General features: G+C 40.5%; 1 protein-coding gene across 2 annotated transcripts in view; it reads left to right on the top strand.

Annotated features, from left to right (window-relative positions):
• The window catches only part of CMYA5 (cardiomyopathy associated 5), a 106,554-nt gene that overhangs the window by 64,394 nt on the left and 22,202 nt on the right, over window positions 1-19,958 (top strand). The window contains exons 6-9 of one of the 2 annotated variants that reach the window (XM_032156965.2): window positions 1,974-2,092; window positions 8,036-8,185; window positions 11,101-11,247; window positions 12,353-12,500. In XM_032156965.2, coding sequence (XP_032012856.1) covers window positions 1,974-2,092; window positions 8,036-8,185; window positions 11,101-11,247; window positions 12,353-12,500 — 564 coding nt within the window. Of the gene's footprint in view, window positions 1-1,973; window positions 2,093-8,035; window positions 8,186-11,100; window positions 11,248-12,352; window positions 12,501-19,958 lie in introns of those variants that run through there. The other variant, XR_009214132.1, reaches the window with a different exon arrangement.

Below are 19,958 nucleotides of genomic sequence, written 5' to 3'. Positions count from 1 at the left end.
AACATTTTGCTCGTGGTACCTACAATCAGAGCTTTTGTGCTACAAAATGTCCTACATTAATACACATCAGTGATGTGTATTTTTAGAGGGCTTAGTGCATGTATGGGGCAGCATTTTTGTTCATTCTGAGCCTATCATTTCTACCCTCTCCATCCCCACAGTCTTAATTTAGGCTCGTGCTGTCTTCCCTCACTAGACCCTATGGGGTTCTCCCACCTGACCTCAGACCTCTCTCCTCTGCTTACCCTGATCCTTCCTTAGACAATTGCCAAGATAGTCGTCTAAATTTCCCTTTTATAACAATTTTGTGGCTCTCCTTGCCTTAAAAGACAAAATTGAACTCTCAGTGGGTATGAAAGGCTCTTCATAGTCAAGCCACAAACCACTTTTCTATTTCATCTCTAACCGTCTGTGCTTCCCAACTCCCACGGTGCCCTCTGGCCCTCGAATGTGCTGTACTTGGCCACATCTCCATGCCTGGGTTCATGCCCTTCTTCTATCTGCAATGCCCTTACTTGTCCTCTCTTCTGCCTGGGAAACTCCCACTCATTAAGACCCAGCCCAAATGTTACCTCCTCTTTGAAGCCCCTCTGGAACCACCTCCCCTAAATCAAATGATAGTTAATTTTATTGTTTCTGACAGTAGTAAGTGTAGAAGTCACTCTTTAAATATTCAGTTTTATTTTATAATATTTTTCCTTCATACTGACCATAAATCCATCATCACTGAGATCCTGATATCCTCACCCCCACAAAACTATTGGCCTCTTATTTATTCAAAATATGTTTATTAAATGCCCACCATGTGCCAAGTAATGCATTAGAATACAGTAGTAAACAAAACAAAGTCCTTTCCTGCATATAAACGGTATTCTGGTGAAGCAGACAGACAAAAACCGAAGAGGCTCTGATAAGTCTGGGGAAGTAAAACAAAGCCTAGTGAAGAATGGAGGGGGCAGGCAAGGCTGTATTAGTAGCGTACTCTCTGAGGAGCTGACATTTGAACAGAGATCTAAATTAAGTCAAGGAAGGAGCTGAGCAAGTGTCTGGGAGAACAAAGTTCCAACAGCAAGTGCAGTGGGTCTGCTGGGAAAACCAAGACATCCATGGAAATGAAGCCGATGCAGTTCCTCGCAGCCGACTGAGTTGCTGGAAGAGAATTCCAGTCCTGTGTGAGACAGGTGCACAGAGGAGAGCTGCTAATCTACTTGGAGGCCTCTCATGCTAAAAATAAATTCTTTTGCAAACTCTGTTTCCTCTTTCCCCTTCAGAGTTAACCTTTTTGTCATTGTTTGTTTAAATCCACGTTTCATCTGGATACAAATACTTAGACTTAGCATCAGTTGGCATTCCAACTAATGAGGGTGTTGAGTCCATAAAGCTGTTGATTTAGAAATTGTGGCTTGTTTAGTCTTTTACGAATGGTGGGCTTTATCCTCTCATTGCTCTTTCCCCAGTACCTAGCACAATGCCTGGGACATAGTAAGTAAACATGTTTTGAATGACAAAATGATTAGAAGCTTAATATCGAGGTTTGAGAACAAGGACATCTACAGTGTGTAAGTTTCTAGATGTGCTCTTAGCATTTTTATCCTTTGAAGCCTCAGTAGGTATGAAAGGCTTTGGATATAAATCCTTCCCCTTTAGGAAATAAAGAAAATAATCACTAAAATGAAGTAATTTTTAGGACCAACTTTATAGGTAAAACACTTAAGACTGTATTGCTTGATAGAATCTTTCTAACTAGAGGATATAGGAATGAAATTTCCAATATTACCAGTTGCCTAAGAATAGATTTTAGACATATATTTCAAGACTTTAAAGCTTTAAATCCTTTTCTGGATAGAGTGAGAGGCCCTGCCTTATGCAAACCACCACTACCAACACCAGCTTCATTTTGAACAATTGTTTTTCACTTTCATTCTGTATGTTAATAATTGTTTAACTTATGTAGAGCTCTATTCCCCTGATAGGTTGCTTTCTGCAATGGAGAGCACTGCTTCTTTAGAGAAAATGCCTGCTGCGTTTTCCCTTTTTGAACATTATGATGACAGCTCGGCAAGAAGTGACCAGATGTTAAAACAAGTGGCTGGTAAGCATTTTAATATATTAATTACCTAGATGAAATATGGCAGTTTTTGCTTGTTTGTTTTGTGTGTAATGATATATACAAAAGATTTTGAGTGTAAAGACATGTAACTGGAAAAAGAAAAGTATTAGTTGTAAAATGTTACAGCTAGACTCTGAAATTGAGCATAGGACGAGCATCCCATTTCTGTGCATTTCCATCTGAAGCTTTCTGATTTGCTTGGAGATTGAGGAGGTGGAAGGAGCCATGGAACCAAAGGGTCTCCTCTTTTTTTTTTTTTTTTTAAATTTAAAAATAGGATTTTTCTCCCTCTCTTCTCATTTGCCTCATACCAGCAGCCAGGTATAAAAGAAAAAAGAAGTCAAATGTTTTCCTACGTGTCAAACAGATTCTCTTTATGAGTGGTTTTCCCCTCTTCAATTCAGTTCTTTTCCCCTTTTTTCAAACTAAACAGATGAGCTTAGAGAGCTATCAGCTCAGCACCATGGTCTGTAGCCAGGAGCCTCCCACTCAGCTGTCAGAAGCATCCTGCCAGCTCTTCACAATATTTTTTAATGTGCTATTTTAACAAACAGGACAATGAAACTTATTTAGATTTTTCAAAGCTGCCATATTTCAGTGAAGTTACCAAGTTTTTCTTACTGTACAACATGCTCAGATGTCCTCCTTAAAAGATGCTATAGTCTTCCAAAATCACCTCAAAGATTACAGCTATTCAGGAGGCTGAGGTGGGAGGATCACTTGAGCCTAAGGGTTCGAATCCAGCCTGGGCAACATAGTAAGACCCCCATTTCTGAAAAAAAAAAAAAAAAAAAAAAGAAACCCAAAAACCAAAAACAAAAAAGATGGCTGTTGTGTTTAAATTGATGATTAACTTTCATTCCTGTACAAAGAGTTTTAATTTAGTAATTACTAAAAAGGCTACTTACTATATGTCTAAAAAGACAAAAATGACACAACACACAAAAACTAAAACTCCACCAGCCGTTTATAAAATTAAAAACTCAATCATTGATCTTAATGGATTTTCTCTAGAAATGTCTCAAAGTGTTTTCTTGTAATGTCTTTAAGAGGGATTAGACTAGGGCAGTGATTGCAAACTAAGAAAGTTTGATTAACAGAGCTGGTCTTTTGCTTTTAAGGGATTCATTATATGCCATTGTTCATTTAGGAGGATATGCTTTTCAATACTTAATGGGCAATGAGAGGACATTTAATATATTTTAGAGGTCACAGAGTTAAAATGTCACAAAGTATTAACAATTAACTCAGCAAGTGCACATGGCAGTCCCTGTGGCTGGAAGCCTTTTATGGAGAGACTGATCTCAGAGCCATAAATGTTACTTTGTGCGTCTGTTTCACAAAACTGGAGCCCAGGGTGTTGACTTGCTGCTAAATAGTTTTTGTGCATTTTGTGACACCTCTCAGAAGTCCTCACCTCTTACCTGAAAAGTTGATCTGATGACCCCCCACCTAAACTAAGCAGATATAATGAGAAAAGGATGTGAGTTTTCCAATGAGAAGTAGCAGCCCATATGATTTATTCCATGCTTACACGATGGCTGGCATTGTGGAGACCGTTAAGCATATCAAATCATCTAATCTCACCACAACCCAAGGAGGTAGGTTTTGTTATTCCCATTTGACAGGTGAAGAAAGGTGAGGAAAGAGAGGAACAGAAAAATGTCCTATTTTCAAGACAACACAGCCGGTTGGGGTGTGTTTGGCAGGGGAGTTTGGCTTCAGAGTCTGCCCCATAGCGAAAAGGCAGAGTGCTGCTGAGAAAGATGAGAGAAACAGATTATGGATAAACAAACATGAATCTAGGCTTCCTTGATGCTGGCACCTGGGGATTTTTTTTAATTGTGGTAAAATACACATAACTTAAAATTTACCATCTTGCCCACTTTTAATTGTATAGTTTAGTGGCATTAAGGACATTCACATTGTGGTACAACCATCACTGCCATCCTCTCCAGAACTCTTCATCTTGCACAACAGAAGCTCTATATCCATTAAACACTGACTCTCCACATTCTCCCCTTCTCCTGGCTCTGGCAGCCACCATTTTACTTTCTGTTTCTGTGAATTTGATTACTCTAAGTACCTCATCTAAGTGGAATCATACTGTATTTCTCTTTTTGTAACTGGTTTGTTTAACTTAGAGTAATCTCCTCAAGGCTTACCATGTTGTAACATGTGAAACTTTTCCTCCTCTTATCTATTCATCCATTGGCGGATACTTGGGTTGCTTCCACTTTTTGGCTATTGTGAATAATGCTGTTCTCCTGAGGACGTTCCAAAGGCCAGGTTGAGTGGAAATCTGTATCTGGCCACAGATTCTGAAGTCCAGTTTGGTTAACGCTTAACTCCCCGTGTGGTGGCTCTTTTTGGGTACATTTCATCAGGCAGAGGGGTGATTCTTCGACCCAATTCCTTAGCCTATTATAATGAAGCCCTAAACTTTCATTTTGGTATTTTTTGGTATCATACCTTTTTCCCCCCCACACAGAGTCTCACTCTGTCACCCAGGCTGAAGTGCAGTGGCACCATCTCGGCTCACTGCAACCTCCCCCTCCCATTCTTATGCCTCAGCCTCCCCAGTAGCTGGGATCACAGGCATGCATCACCATGCCCAGCTAATTGTATTTTTAGTAGACATGGGGTTTTGCTATGTTGGCCAGGTTGGTCTCCTACTCCTGACCTCAAGTGATCTGCCCTCCTTGGCCTCCCAAAGTGCTGGGATTACAGGCATAAGCCATCGCGCCCGGCCGGCATCACACTTATTCAAGTTTATTACTGTAAAAGTGTAAACAGAGTTGCTAAACTTCGGGTCTCTGATGTTGTTCTACCACATAAGAACTGTAAATCCAGCCATTATTATTAGATTATATCTATGGAATATTCTTATTCCCTTTTCATTTTAGAATTCTTTGAAAAGTAAAAGTATTTCCTGTTTCTGAAAAAAAGATGTTTTACCTTTAATGCTTTTGGGGGAAGGAGCACATTAAAACAAAATTTCTAACCTACATACTTTGCTTCTTCCTTGAAATTAAGTGATTTTCTTGGATCAATTAATCAGTTTTTAAGTTTGTTAATTTACCCGAGAAAGAGAGAGAAATGTGAAAGATGTTTTCCTTTTTAAAAAGCAGATACAGCTCCATGTATAATACATAGCATAAAAGGGGGAGCATTTTCATTGTTCATGCCTCAAGTAATTCTCAAATACTGCTTCAAAGATGATCGACAATCCTTGAAACATTCTGGTTGGTCCTTTCATAGACCTGGGTAACATGAAAATTTACTGAACTACATTTATCTGGACAGACTCATTTAGAATGTGACATCCATTTCCTGCTGGGAAGACAAGCAATAAATTCCAAGACAGTAGCAGGGTCTCTGACACGTGATCATCTCCCTGGGGAGGCATTTCTCACCAGCGGCCTCTGCCTTAGCATGCAGTTCGCTCCTCAGGTCTTACCTCTGTCTGTGGCCTCTGTGGCTTTCCAGATGATGGGTCCCTCGTTCGGCCCTCATCTTCAGGAGCTTCCTGCCTTGCCCCTCTGTTTCCTGTGCTCCTGCCAAGGCCCCTTTGCTTTCTGAATGTTAGCACTGGTTACCTGTCAGCCACTTTGCTAAGCACATGATAGACATTATTTGCTTCCTAATGCTATTATTATTGTTTTCTCATTTTAAAGCTGGGGAAACTGAGGCTAAGATAACGGAGGGGGCGGATCTGGTGTTTAACCTTGGGCCAGTCACTCTGCACTGAAGTCCATGAACTTGGCCCTTCTCCTCTTCTGCTTCTCGTTTTTCACAACTGTGTATTTCTTCAGTTCTTTATCACTATTGCATCTTCTCAGTTTGTCTCTTTTTGTTACATTCTTTAGACCCATTTATGTTTTTCTCATTTTTACCTTCTTGCTGAACTGATCTTTATTTTTCTTTTCCTTTGGTGTCCACTTTTAATAAAGTAATCTCATAAAATTTGGCCCATATTATTAATATTTCAGTAAACTTATCTCTCAGGAAATTGTTGACTGGAAAAAAATAACTACAAAAAATAAATGTAAAAACATGCTATTGGGTCGGGTGCAGTGGCTCATGCCTGTAATCCTAGCACTTTGGGAGGCCGAGGCGAGCGGATCACCTGAGGTCAGGAGTTCGAGACCAGCCTGGCCAACACGGTGAAACCCCGTCTCTACTAAAAATACAAAAAAATGAGCTGAGCGTGGTGGCAGGCGCCTGTAATCCCAGCTACTAGGGAGGCTCAGGCAGGAGAATTGCTTGAGCCCAGGAGGTGGAGGTTGCAGTGAGCCGATATCGCACCACTACAGCCTGGGTGACAGAGCAAGACTCCACCTCAAAAAAAAAAAAAAAAAAAGCATGCTATCTTTCCAACTATGGGAATAACCTTTTCCTCTAATTTGTAAAATATGTTCAAAGATTTTATGTCATAAGTTTTGGGGGAGAATTGCATAGAAGCTCGATTTATGGCGTTGCATATACCATTAATGTTTGTATGCATAATCATGAACTTTACAAGTTTCTAGGAGAACATTCAAGGATTTTGTTGTCATTAAAATTCGGAACAACAGAGTTCTACTAGATGTCTAAAATGTATGCTGAATCAGTAGGCTACTTTTTCTCTAGTTTTTATATATTTTACTTTTTAAAAAGTTAATAATTAAAAAAAATTGATAGGGATAGCCATGTTGGAAAGACAAAATGGGATAGTCGTTTCAGAAAGTATATTTTGATATTTTATTTTTACAAGTATTTTTCAGGTTTGAAGATATACCAACTATATCTTAAAATGGTTTCATTTGCCTCTATTGTGAATATAGAATCTATATGGATACAGAATGATACCACCTTGGTTATCTAGTAAAGCGTGTGTTTTGTTTTGAAGGATAAGCAAGTCAGTTGTTGCGTCCTCTAACGTACGTAGGTTTACTGCTCCAACTATAAGACTATAGAAGAGTTTCTCAAGTGATCCCATTTTGGAATACATTTTTGTTTATTTCTGTGTGTGTTATATATGTGCACATGTACAAATGCATAGAAAACACTGTGGAGGGATACACATTCAACTGCAGCAGTGACTGCATCTAAAGAATATGGCTGGGTGTGGTGGCTCACGCCTATAATCCCAGCACTTTAGGAGGCTGAGGCAGGTGGAATCCTTGAGGCCAGGAGTTCAAGAACAGCCTGACCAATATGGTGAAACCCCACCTCTACTAAAAATATAAAAATTAGCTGGCGTGGTGGTGCATGCCTGTAATCCCAGCTACTCAGGAGGCTGAGGCAGGAGAATTGCTTGAACCCAGGAGGCAGAGGTTGCAGTGAGCCAAGATTGCGCCACTGCACTCCAGCCTGGGTGATAGAGCAAGACTCCGTCTCAAAAAATAAAAAATAAAAAATAAAAAATAAAAAAAAATTGGCCAGGTGTGGTGGCTCATGCCTGTAATCCCAACACTTTGGGAGGCCGAGGTGGGTGGATCACCTGAGGTCAGAAGTTTGAGACCATCCTGGCCAAGATGGTGAAACCCCGTCTCTACTAAAAATACAAAAATTAGCCAGGTGTGGTGGCAGGTGCCTATAATCCCAGCAACTTGGGAGGCTGAGACAGGAGAACCGCTTGAATCTGGGAGGCAAAGGTTGCAGTGAGCCAAGATCATGCCACTGCACTCCAGCCTGGGTGACAGAGTGAGACTCAGTCTCAAAAATAAATAAATGGAATTAAATTAAAATTAAAATTAAAAAATTAAAAAAATAAAAGAGAATATAATTGGGGTTTGGGGTTTGGGGAAACAAGAGAACCCTTCTACTTTTATACCATGTATTTCTGTATTGTTTGAATTTTTTTCAACAAGCATAAGTAACTTTTGCCCAAAAAATTAATAAAAACAGCATTAGTTACAATAAATCTTGTTTATATTCCAGTTCCACAGCCTCCTAGATTAGAACCTCAGGAACCAAATTCTGCCACCAGCACAACGATTGCAGTTTATTGGAGCATGAACAAGGAAGATATCATTGATTCATTTCAGGTTTACTGCATGGAGGAGCCACAAGATGATCAAGAAGTAAATGGTAGGATTGCTAACACAAATACAAATGCATGTGCATATTCATGCATCTTCATGTGAAGTATTTAAATATACACCTGTATTATGACTCTTCCCACAAAGCATTTATAGCCATTTACAAAACAACAACAAAACCCCAACAACCATATAATGAAATAATACTACAGAAGCAAAATTTGGGAATCAAGATCAGGGAAAACAAAATAGCATAACTATTATAATAGTCAACACGAATATTGTAGTTGAGATTCACATTTGGCTTTGAGCTCTCAGAATAACAGGAGCAATGAAGTGGTTCTCATTTTCAGAAAGGAGGTAACATACCAGAGTTTCAAGGAAAATAAAGTTTTAAACAGTACGAAAGCCTGAAAGACAAGTGTCACATGTTCCACTTTTAGGGAAGAAGCCATAGAGAGGACAGTGTGCTCCACAATGGTCTGAATGCAAATGAAGCATGGGATGTCATGGGTGGCAGTTTCTCAGGTCTGTCTTTGCTAAAAGCCACCAAAAAGCCACAAGGTTCATTCAGTGTTCACAGTTCCCAAGGCATGGGCCTAGGTATGGTGTAGTCTTCCTGTGTCCCAAATTAATGTGTGGATAGAAATGGAAGTGCTTAGTAGGGTGAATGGATGGTATGTCTTACAGCTGAGCCTCTGTAAGTATCTCTCAGCTCAGAAGGACTTCTAATAAGCCCTGGAAGCCAGGCAGTTTGAGGTTGTGCTTCCTGGTGAATCAGAGCTGGGAGTGCTGCCATTCTGTGTTGCTTGTTGAAGACAGACCCACATACTACGGAAAACAGATGAGCATGTGGCAGCCTTGGCGTCCTAACTCAGGCGCCCAATTTGTAATCAGGAATGAATGGTAATATATTATACTATTACTAATATTTAAGTCTTTTGAAATGTCATGTGATAATTAATTTAGAAAAAAGTTTAAAAAAGCAATTATAGGCATGGTGTAAAGTTGGCTAAATCTGTCTGTAATGTAATGACTCCTGTTTTATTGACCTATTTCCATATGCCTGTCACAGCACAACCAAGTGTTACTATCCCTATTTGCAAGTGAGAAAACTAATGTGAGGTTAAGTAGCTTGCTCAAGGCCTTGCAGCTTGTACGTGACCGTGACCGGGGGCAGGAGTCAAACACACATCTGTCAGGCTCCAAAGTTTATTCTTTTGTTTGTTTGTCTCTGTGTGTGTTTTGTTACACCATACTTCATCTCCATCTATTTCTAGCTGTTTTCTAAACACCATGGCTCTCTGAGACCCCTCTTATCAAATAGTTATTGCTTGGAGTACTTTTTTTTTTTTTACTGGGTTTCACCCCCACCCCAAACACTTCCCTATCCTGTGTCTCATTGTTTCTGTGCCCTGAACTGTGTTAATAACAGTTAGCTAATCTGATAATCTAGTCTGTGATACCATGCCGTGTTTAGTAGGGTCTCTGGTCACATATGTTATGTGCACTGTTAAAGGGAGTGGCAGGGTAATAGGATGTATTAGTTCATTCTCACACTGCTATAAAGACATACCTGAGACTGGGTAATTTATGAAGAAGAGGTTTAACTGGCTCACAGTTCCACAAGGTGTAGAGGAAGACTGGCAGAGGAGGCCTTAGGAGACAGAATCATGGCAGAAGGTGAAGAGGAAGCAAGCACATCTTCCCATGGCTGGCAGGGAAGAGAGAGAGAGTAAAGCAGGAAGTGCTACACACTTTCAAACAACCAGATCTCTTGAGAACTCATTTATGAGAACAGCAAGGGAGAAGTCCACCCCCATGATTCAATCACCTCCCACCAGGCTCTTCCTCCAACACTGGGAATTACAATTCAACATGAGATCTGGGTGGGGACACAGAACCGAACCATATCATAGGACCTTGCCTAAAAGAATGATTCCAGTGAAAACTGCAGACACAGATTCTGGGATATGGGAGAAATATTCTTCAGTGTACAAGTCCTTATGAGGTTCTTTAAACTGAACTTTCTGTCCAGAAAGTACAGCTCATTGGAAAGGAGAGAGGCAATTGAGAAACCTGCTAAGTTGAAGAGCTCCCGATTTTCTTTTAAAGAAACAGTCTGGGTTCTTAAGTGGAAAAGTTTTGAAGCTGTGACATTCAAGAGTAACAAGGGGGGGATAACTGAAATTACCGTAGGCAAAATTTACAAAGAAAATCATATGTTTTAAAGGAGATAAAATTTCAGTAAGAATAATCAAATTGGCCCAAATTGGTAGGTTTGTTCAGAATGGTATTGGATAATGTTTACTATTAAAATATTCAAAGTAAAATATTTTTTAAAATTTTAGAAGGAAAATGTCTTAATTGGACAAAGTTACTTCTTAGAGTAGCTTATGACCTATCAAGGTTATTTAAGTATTTCTATAAATTGTGGAAATCTCTAGTGGAAAGAATTCTGGAATCCATGAGAAGGAACCAGGATTTGAAACCTGGAAGGTCATACTGAATACCAAAATAGTTTACTAATCTGTAAAGATGTTTAAAAACCATGAAGTTGTACTTTTTTTATGACATACTCTTCTGAAATATTGGCACTGGTTCTTAAGATTTTCTTGAGAATGTGTTACTGAGATTTAAGCTAACATATACTTTATGTAATTTTAATATTCGCTACTGAAATAAGTTACTTTAATTGTGGTATATGAAGCTCAGAATCTTACTAATATACTATTATTTTCTGATAAGTGTTACCAAGTATTACTATGTCATCCTAAGTATCTCTTTTCAGAATGCTATTGCTTTCACATGTATTCTAAGGAGCTGGTTTTCACATAATGGTATCTGTAAGGTTATCAGTTTGCGTTTTCCACTGATAGAAAATCATAGATGACTTTCTCCAGTAGCTATAACTTTTAATTAACTTTGGAAGACATCTTAGATTTTAATTATGTCTTATGCTAGAGTTGGTAGAAGAATACAGACTGACAGTGAAAGAAAGCTACTGCATTTTTGAAGATCTGGAACCTGACCGATGCTATCAAGTGTGGGTGATGGCTGTGAACTTCACTGGATGTAGCCTGCCCAGTGAAAGGGCAATCTTTAGGACAGGTAAGGAGATGGATGCTAAGGGTGCGTTAGAAGACAACGCTCAATTCTTCACAGACTCTTGAGATCAGCCAGTAAGTGTTTATTAAGCACCTATTGTATGTTGAGTGTTGTGCAAAGTGCTGGTTATACAACGATGACTAAGACTGGGGTCCTGTTCTCAAGAAGCTCATGCTCAGGTGGTGAGATGGAAAAACAGAGGATCATAGAAAATGTGTGGTAAGGGCCATATCCAGATATACACACATTATTATGAGAACACTCCAGAGGGGCACCCAAGTTGGCCTGGGGCAGGGGCAGGATCGGAACTGCTTCCTAGAACTGATGCCTGCAGAAAATGCTTTAAAGGATCAATAGGAAGTAATGCGTTAAAGGAGGATATTCCACTGGAAAAAGACATGAGCAGAGGCATCGAGGCAAGAAACAGTATGGAGTGTGCAGGACACTGTAAGAAGTTTGGTATTATTTCTTAGACTTAAACAAAGGAAAGACAAGATGAGAAAGGCTAACATAGAGAGGCCGTGTTTGCAAGGGAAGAAGCTTGGGCTGTGTGTCGGTGCTGGGAACCCCCAAAGGGTTTTAAGCAGTGGTATTTAACTGGAAATGCATTCTCACGATGAAATCTTTTCACAGGGTATAAAGCCTAAACCAAGGCTGCGCTGCCTTTAAGATAATGGTAACCTGCCTCAGGGGAAGAAATAGTTTACTCCTACCCTCTATCCTTTCCTCTTGCCTTTTAAAACAAGCCTTTATTGAGCACCTACTGAGGACAAGATCATCGCTAACTTGTGTGTACTGGGACAGGGGAAAGAATCTTTATTTTGATTTGCTCGTATATGTATAAAGAAAGTCTAGTGGGATTTATAGGAAGCTACTATTAGGGGCTGTTTGGGGATGGGTGAGAACAGGGCAATGTGGAAGGCAGAGAAGGGAGAGAGAGACATCACCATCTATATTTGATCCCTTTTGGGTTTTTAACACAGAATACATTTTCTGATAAAAAATTAAAAACAGAATCATGCCGAAGCCATGGAAGATCACATGCTTCTCAGGTCCCAGGAAAGCAAGCTGGCATTGCTCCATGACTGTCCTGACTCTCTTTCTGCAGCACCCTCCACCCCTGTGATCCGCGCTGAGGACTGTACTGTGTGTTGGAACACAGCCACTATCCGATGGCGGCCCACCACCCCAGAGGCCACGGAGACCTACACTCTGGAGTACTGCAGACAGCACTCTCCTGAGGGAGAGGGCCTCAGGTAAGGGGCCCTCTCCATGGGAGGGACTGCCCAGAGCCCAGGAACCAAGCTCTGGGCCCTAAACTACCCTCTAGCTTCTGCTCACCAAGGGAGAAATGCAGCCTAAAATCCTGCTGAGCTAATGAAGCTGCTGACTTGATTTGCAGCTCTATCACGGTTCGTCAATGAACTCCAAGTTTGTAATAAAACACATGCTACAATGCAGAATAACTCCCTTGTAAGAAAAATATATGTGAATTTTAATGATAGAACATTCTTTGAGGTATATTTAACTTCGGTCATTAGACAGGATTTATGCATATTTTATGGGTTTTTTACTAACTATATCAGAATCCGTACCACCTAACTCAGGAAACTAATAGTGAGCTTGTGTATAATGTAAATCCGAATGCCTCCATGAAAGATTGGTAACATAAAGGAGCTAATTACATATATATTATCATGGAGACATACCTGTCTCTCCAAAAGCATGAAATATGTAAAGAGATTCTTCTGGGAAAAAAGAAACGTGACGCTCTCTCACTAAGATGCTGAAGCTGACATTCATCAATAAGCGGCTGTGCATCCACTAGGCATTTGTTAAATGTTAACTTGTCTACTGAGGTGGTGTTTTCTTAGCCTCCCACCTCCTTGCTGTGGAGCAGCTTCGTGTACCATGATGAATATTCAGATCATTCTTTTTTTTTATTTTTTATTTTTATTTTTTTGAAGTGAACATAAACTCAAGATTTTATTGTCTTCCTAATAAAAGATAACACTTAGAACTGGATCACTTGGCCCTTTCTCTTCTTATCTCCTCCCAGTTCAAAATGCTTGCATCTTTATGGAACTCAGGAATAATGGTATAAAACTAGACAGCTTTTTTTTAAATTACACTTTAAGTTCTGGGATATGTGTGCAGAACAGGCAGGTTTGTTACATAGGTATACACGTGCCGTGGTGGTTTGCTGCACCCATCAACCTGTCATCTATATTATGTATTTCTCCTAATTCTATCCCTCCCCTACCCCCCCACCCCCAAAAAGGCCCTGGTGTGTGATGGTCCCCTCCCTGTGTCCATGTGTTCTCATTGTTCAATTCCCACTTATGAGTGAGAACATGAGGTGTTTGGTTTTTTAATTCCTGTGTAAGTTTGCGGAGAATGAGGGCTTCCAGCTTCATCCATGTCCCTGCAAAGGACATGAACTCAATCCTTTTTTATGGCTGCATAGTATTTCATGGTGTATAAGTGCCACATTTTCTTTATCCAGTCTATCGTTTGGGTTGGTTCCAAATCTCTGCTATTGTGAATAGTGCTGTAGTAAATGTACGTGTGCATGTGTCTTTATAGTAGAATGATTTATAATCCTTTGGGTATATACCCAGTAATAGGATTGCTGGATCAAATGGTATTTCTGGTTCTAGATCCTTGAGGAATCTCCACACTGTCTTCCACAATGGTTGAACTAATTTACACTCCCACCAACAGTGTAAAAGTGTTCCTGTTTCTCCACATCCTCTCCAGCATCTGTTGTTTCCTGACTTTTTAATGACTGCCATTCTAACTGGTGTGAGATGGATCTCATTGTGGTTTTGATTTGTGTTTCTCTAATGACCAGTGATGATGAGCTTTTTTTCATATGTTTGTTGACAGCATAAATGTCTTCTTTTGAGAAGTGTCTGTTCATATCCTTTGCCCACTTTTTGATGGGGTTGTTTTTTTCTTGTAAATTTGTTTAAGTTCCTTGTAGATTCTGGATATTAGCCCTTTGTCAGATGGATAGATTGCAAAAATTTTCTCCCATTCTGTAGGTTGCCTGTTCACTCTGGTGATAGTTTCTTTTGCTGTGCAGAAGCTCTTTAGTTTAATTAGATCCCATTGGTGGATTTTGGCTTTCGTTGCCATTGCTTTTGGTGTTTTAGTCATGAAGTATTTGCCCATGCCTATGTCCTGAATGGTATTGCCTAGGTTTTCTTCTAGGGTTTTTATGGTTTTAGGTCTTACGTTTAAGTCTTTAATCCATCTTGAGTTAATTTTTGTATAAGGTGTAAGGAAGGGGTCCAGTTTCAATTTTCTGCATATGGCTAGCCAGTTTTTCCAACACCATTTATTCAATAGGGAATCCTTTCCCCATTGCTTGTTCTTGTCAGGTTTGTCAAAGATCAGATGGTTGTAGATGTGTGGCGTTATTTCTGAGGCCTCTGTTCTGTTTCATTGGTCTATATGTCTGTTTTGGTACCAGTACCATGCTGTTTTGGTTACTGTAGCCTTGTAGTATAGTTTGAAGTCAGGTAGCATGATGCCTCCAGCTTTGTTCTTTTTCCTTAGGATTGTCTTGGCTATGTGGGCTCCTTTTTGGTTCCATATGAAATTTAAAGTAGTTTTTTCTAATTCTGTGAAGAAAGTCAGTGGTAGCTTGGTGGGAATAGCATTGAATCTATAAATTCCTTTGGGCAGTATGGCCATTTTCACAATATTGATTCTTCCTGTCCATGAGCATGGAATGTTTTTCCATTTGTTTGTGTTCTTCCTTATCTCTTTGAGCAGTGGTTTGTAGTTCTCCTTGAAGAGGTCCTTCACATCCCTTATAAGTTGTATTCCTAAGTATTTAATTCTCTTTGTAGCACCTGGGAATGGGCATTCACTCATGGTTTGGCTCTCTGTTTGTCTATTATTGATGTATAGGAATGCTTGTGATTTTTGCACATTGATTTTGTATCCTGAGAGTTTGCTGAAGTTGCTTATCAGCTTAAGGAGATTTTAGGCTGAGATGATGGGGTTTTCTAAATATACAATCATGTCATCTGCAAACATAGACAATTTAACTTCCTCTCCTCCTATTTGAATACCTTTTTTTCTTTCTCTTGCCTGATTGCCCTGGCCAGAATTTCCAATACTATGTTGAATAGGAGTGGTGAGAGAGGGCCTCCTTGTCTTGTGCAGGCTTTGAAAGGGAATGTTTCCAGTTTGTTTTATTTATTTATTTATTTTTGAGACGGGGTGTCGCTCTGTCACCCAAGCTGGAGTGCAGTGGCGTGATCTCGGCTCACTGCAACCTCTGCCTCCCAGGTTCAAGTGATTCTCCTGCCTCAGCCTCCTGAGTAGCTAGGATTACAGGTGCATGCCACCAAGCCCGGCTAATTTTTTTGTGTATTTTTAGTAGAGACGGGTTTCACCGTGTTAGCCAGGATGGTCTCAATTTCCTGACCTCGTGATCCGACCTCCTTGGTCTCCCAAATGCTGGGATTATAGGCGTGAGCCACCACGCCTGGAGCTTCCAGCTTTTGCTCATTCAGTACGATATTGGCTGTGGGTTTGTCATAAATAGCTCTTATTATTTTGAGATACATTCAATGAATACCAAGTTTATTGAGAGTTTTTAGCAGGAAGTGGTGTTGAATTTTATTGAAGGCCTTTTCTGCATCTATTGAGATAATCACATGGTTATTGTTGTTGGTTCTGTTTATGTGATGGATTATGTTTATTGATTTGCATATGTTGAACCAGCCTTGCATCCCAGGAATGAAGCTGACTTGATTGTGGTGGATAAGCTTTTTGATGTGCTGCTGGATTTGGTTTGCCAGTATTTTATTGAGGAGTTTTGCATCGATGTTCATCAGGGATATTGGCCTGAAATTTTCTTTTCTTACTGTGTCTCTGCCAGGTTTTGGTATCAGGATGATGCTAGCCTCATAAAATGAGTTATTGAGGAGTCCCTCTTTTTCTGTTGTTTGGAATAGTTTCAGAAGGAATGGTACCAGCTCCTCTTTGTACCTCTGGTAGAATTCGGCTGTGAATCTGTCTGGTCCTGGGCTTTTTTTGGTTGGTAGGATATTAATTACTGTCTCAATTTCAGAACTTGTTATTGGTCTATTCAGGGATTCGACTTCTTCTTAGTCTTGAGAGGGTGTATGTGTCCAGGAATTTATCCATTTCTTCTAGATTTTCAAGTTTATTTGCATAGAGGCATTTATAGTATTCTCTGATGGTAGTTTGTATTTCTGTGGGATCAGTGGTGATATCCCCTTTATCATTTTTTGTTGTGTCTATTTGATTCTTGTCTCTTTTCTTCTTTATTAGTCGGGCTAGTGGTCTATTTTGTTAATCTTTTCAAAAAACCAGCTCCTGGATTCACTGATTTTTTGAAGGGTTTTTTTTAATGTCTCTATCTCCTTCAGTTCTGCTCTGATCTTAGTTATTTCTTGTCTTCTGCTATCTTTTGAATTTGTTTGCTCTTGCTTCTCTTGTTCTGTTCTGATGTCAGGGTGTCAATTTTAGATCTTTCCCACTTTCTCTTGTGGGCATTTAGTGCTGTAAATTTCCCTCTAACCACTGCTTTAGCTGTGTACCAGAGATTCTGGTACATTGTGTCTTTGTTCTCATTGGTTTCAAAGAAGTTATTTATTTCTGACTTAATTTCATTATTTACCCAGTAGTCATTCAGGAGCAGGTTGTTCAGTTTCCATGTAGTTGTGTGGTTTTGAGTGAATTTCTTAATCCTGAGTTCCAATTTGATTGCACTGTGGTCTGAGAGACTGTTTGTTATGATTTCCATTCTTTTATATTTGCTGAGGAGTGTTTTACTTCCAATTATGTGGTCAATTTTAGAATAAGTGCAATGTGGTGCTGAGAAGAATGTATATTCTGTTGATTTGGGGTGGAGAGTACTGTAGATGTCTATTAGGTCCGCTTGGTCCAGAGCTGAGTTCAAGTCCTGAATATCCTTGTTAATTTTCTGTCTCATTGATGTGTTTAATACTGACAGTGGGGTATTAAAGTCTCCCACTATTATTGTGTGTGAGTCTAAGTCTCTTTGTAGGTCTCTAAGAACTTGCTTTATGAATCTGGGTGCTCCTGTATTGGGTGCATATATATTTAGGATAATTAGCTCTTCTTGTTGTGTTGATCCCTTTGCCATTATGTAATGCCCTTCTTTGTCTTTTTTGATCTTTGTTGGTTTAAAGTCTGTTTTATCAGAGACTAGGATTGCAACTCCTGCTTTTTTTTTCTTTCCATTTGCTTGTTAAGTATTCCTCCATCCCTTTATTTTGAGCCTATGTGTGTCTTTGCACGTGAGATGGTCTCCTGAATACAGCACACCAATGGGTCTTGACTCTTTATCCAATGTGCCAGTCTGTGTCTTTTAATTGGGGCATTTAGCCTGTTTACATTTAAGATTAATATTGTTATGTGTGAATTTGATTCTGTCATTATGATGCTAGCTGGTTCTATTGCCCGTTAGTTGATGTAGTTTCTTCATAGTGTCGATGGTCTTTACAATTTGGTATGTTTTTGCAGTGGCTAGTACTGGTTTTTCCTTTCCATATTTAGTGCTTCCTTCAGGAGCTCTTGTAAGGTAGGCCTGGTGGTGACAAACAGCATTTGCTTGTCTAGAAAGGATTTTATTTCTCCTTTGCTTATGAAGCTTAGTTTGGCTGGATATTAAATTCTGGGCTGAAAATTCTTTTCTTTAAGAACGTTGAATATTGGCCCCCACTCTCTTCTGGCTTGTAGGGTTTCTGCAAAGAGACCCGTTGTTAGTCTGATGGGCTTCCCTTTGTGGGTAACTCGACCTTTCTCTCTGGCTGTTCTTAACATTGTTTCCTTCATTTCAACCTTGGTCAATCAGATGATTATGTGTCTTCGGGTTGCTCTTCTCAAGGAGTATCTTTGTGGTGTTCTCTGTGTTTCCTGAATTTGAGTGTTGGCCTGTCTTGCTAGGTTGGGGAAGTTCTCCTGGATAATATACTGAAGAGTGTTTTCCAACTTGGTTCCATTCTCCCCATCACTTTCAGCTACACCAATCAGATGCAGATTTGGTCTTTTCACATAGTCCCATATTTCTTGGAGGCTTTGTTTGTTCCTTTTCATTTTTTTCCCTCTAATCTTGTCCTCATGCTTTATTTGATTAAGTTGATCTTCAGTCTCTGATATCCTTTCTTCCGCTTGATTAATTCGGCTATTGATAACTTGTGTATGCTTCACGAAGTTCTCGTGCTGTGTTTTTCAGGTCCATTAGGTCATTTATGTTCCTCTCTAAACTGGTTATTCTAGTTAGAAATTCCTCTAACCTTTTTTCAAGGTTCTTAGCTTCCTTGCATTGGGTTAAAACATGCTCTTTTAGCTTGGAGGAGTTTGTTATAACCCACCTGCTGAAGCTGACTTCTGTCAATTAGTCAAACTCATTTTCTATCCAGTTTTGTTCCCTTGCTGGTGAGGACTTATGATCCTTTAAAGGAGAAGAGGTATTCTGGTTTTTGGAATTTTCAGCCTTTTTGCACTGGTTTTTCCCTCATCTTCGTGGATTTATCTACCTTTGGTCTTTGATGTTGGTGACCTTCAGATGGAGTTTCTGTGTGGACGTCCTTTTTGTTGATGTTAATGCTATTCTTTTCTATATGTTAGTTTTCCTTCTAACAGTCAGGCCTGTCTGATGCAGGTCTACTACAGTTTGCTGGAGGTCCACTCCAGACCCTGTTTGCCTGGGTATCACCAGCAGAGGCTGCAGAACAGCAAAGATTGCCGCCTGTTCCTTCCTCTGGAAGCTTCGTCTCATAGGGGCACCTGCCAGATGCCAGCTGGAGCTCTCTTGTATGACGTGTCTGTAGACCCCTGCTAGGAAGTGTCTCCGAAGTCAGGAGGCGTGGGGGTCAGGGACCCACTTGAGAAGGCAGTCTGTCCCTTAGCAGAGCTCAAGTGCTGTGCTAGGAGATCTGCTGCTCTCTTCAGAGCTGGCAGGCTGGAACGTTTAAGTCTGCTGAAGCTGTGCCCACAACTGCCCCTTCCCCCAAGTGCTCTGTTCCAGGGAGATGGGAGTTTTATCTATAAGCCCCTGACTGGGGCTGCTACCTTTCTTTCAGAGATGCCCTGCTAAGAGAGGAGGAATCTAGAGAGGCAGTCTGGCTAGAGTGGCTTTGCTGAGCTGCGGTGGGTTCCACCCAGTTTGAACTTCCTGGCGGCTTTGTTTACATGGTGAGGGGAAAACTGCCTACTCAAGCCTCAGTAATGGCAGACGCCCCTCCCCCATCAAGCTCGAGCATTCCAGATCGACTTCAAATTGCTGTGCTGCCAGCGAGAATTTCAAGTCAGTGGATCTTAGCTTGCTGGGCTCCTTGGGGGTGGGATCCACTGAACTAGACCACTTGGCTCCCTGGCTTCAGCCTCCTTTCCAGGGGAGTGAATGGTTCTGTCTCGCTGGTGTTCCAGGAGCCACTGGGGTATGAAAAAAAACTCCTGCAGCTAGCTCGGTGCCTGCCCAAATGGCCGCCTGGTTTTGTGCTTGAAACCCAGAGCCCTGGTGGCATAGGCACCTGAGAGAATCTCCTGGTCTACAGGTTTTGAAGACCATGGGAAAAGCGTAGTATCTGGGCTGGAACGCACTGTTCTTCATGGCTTCCCTTGGCTAAGGCAGGGAGTTCCTCGACCCCTTGTGCTTCCCAGGTAAGGCAATGCCCCACCCTGCTTCTGCTCGCCCTCCA

This window comes from Hylobates moloch, unplaced genomic scaffold (genome assembly GCF_009828535.3).
Source record: "Hylobates moloch isolate HMO894 unplaced genomic scaffold, HMol_V3 SCAFFOLD_6, whole genome shotgun sequence".
NCBI lineage: Eukaryota > Metazoa > Chordata > Mammalia > Primates > Hylobatidae > Hylobates > Hylobates moloch.
The sequence above is the reverse complement of the archived record's forward strand: the minus strand, read 5'-3'. Positions and strand labels throughout refer to the sequence as shown.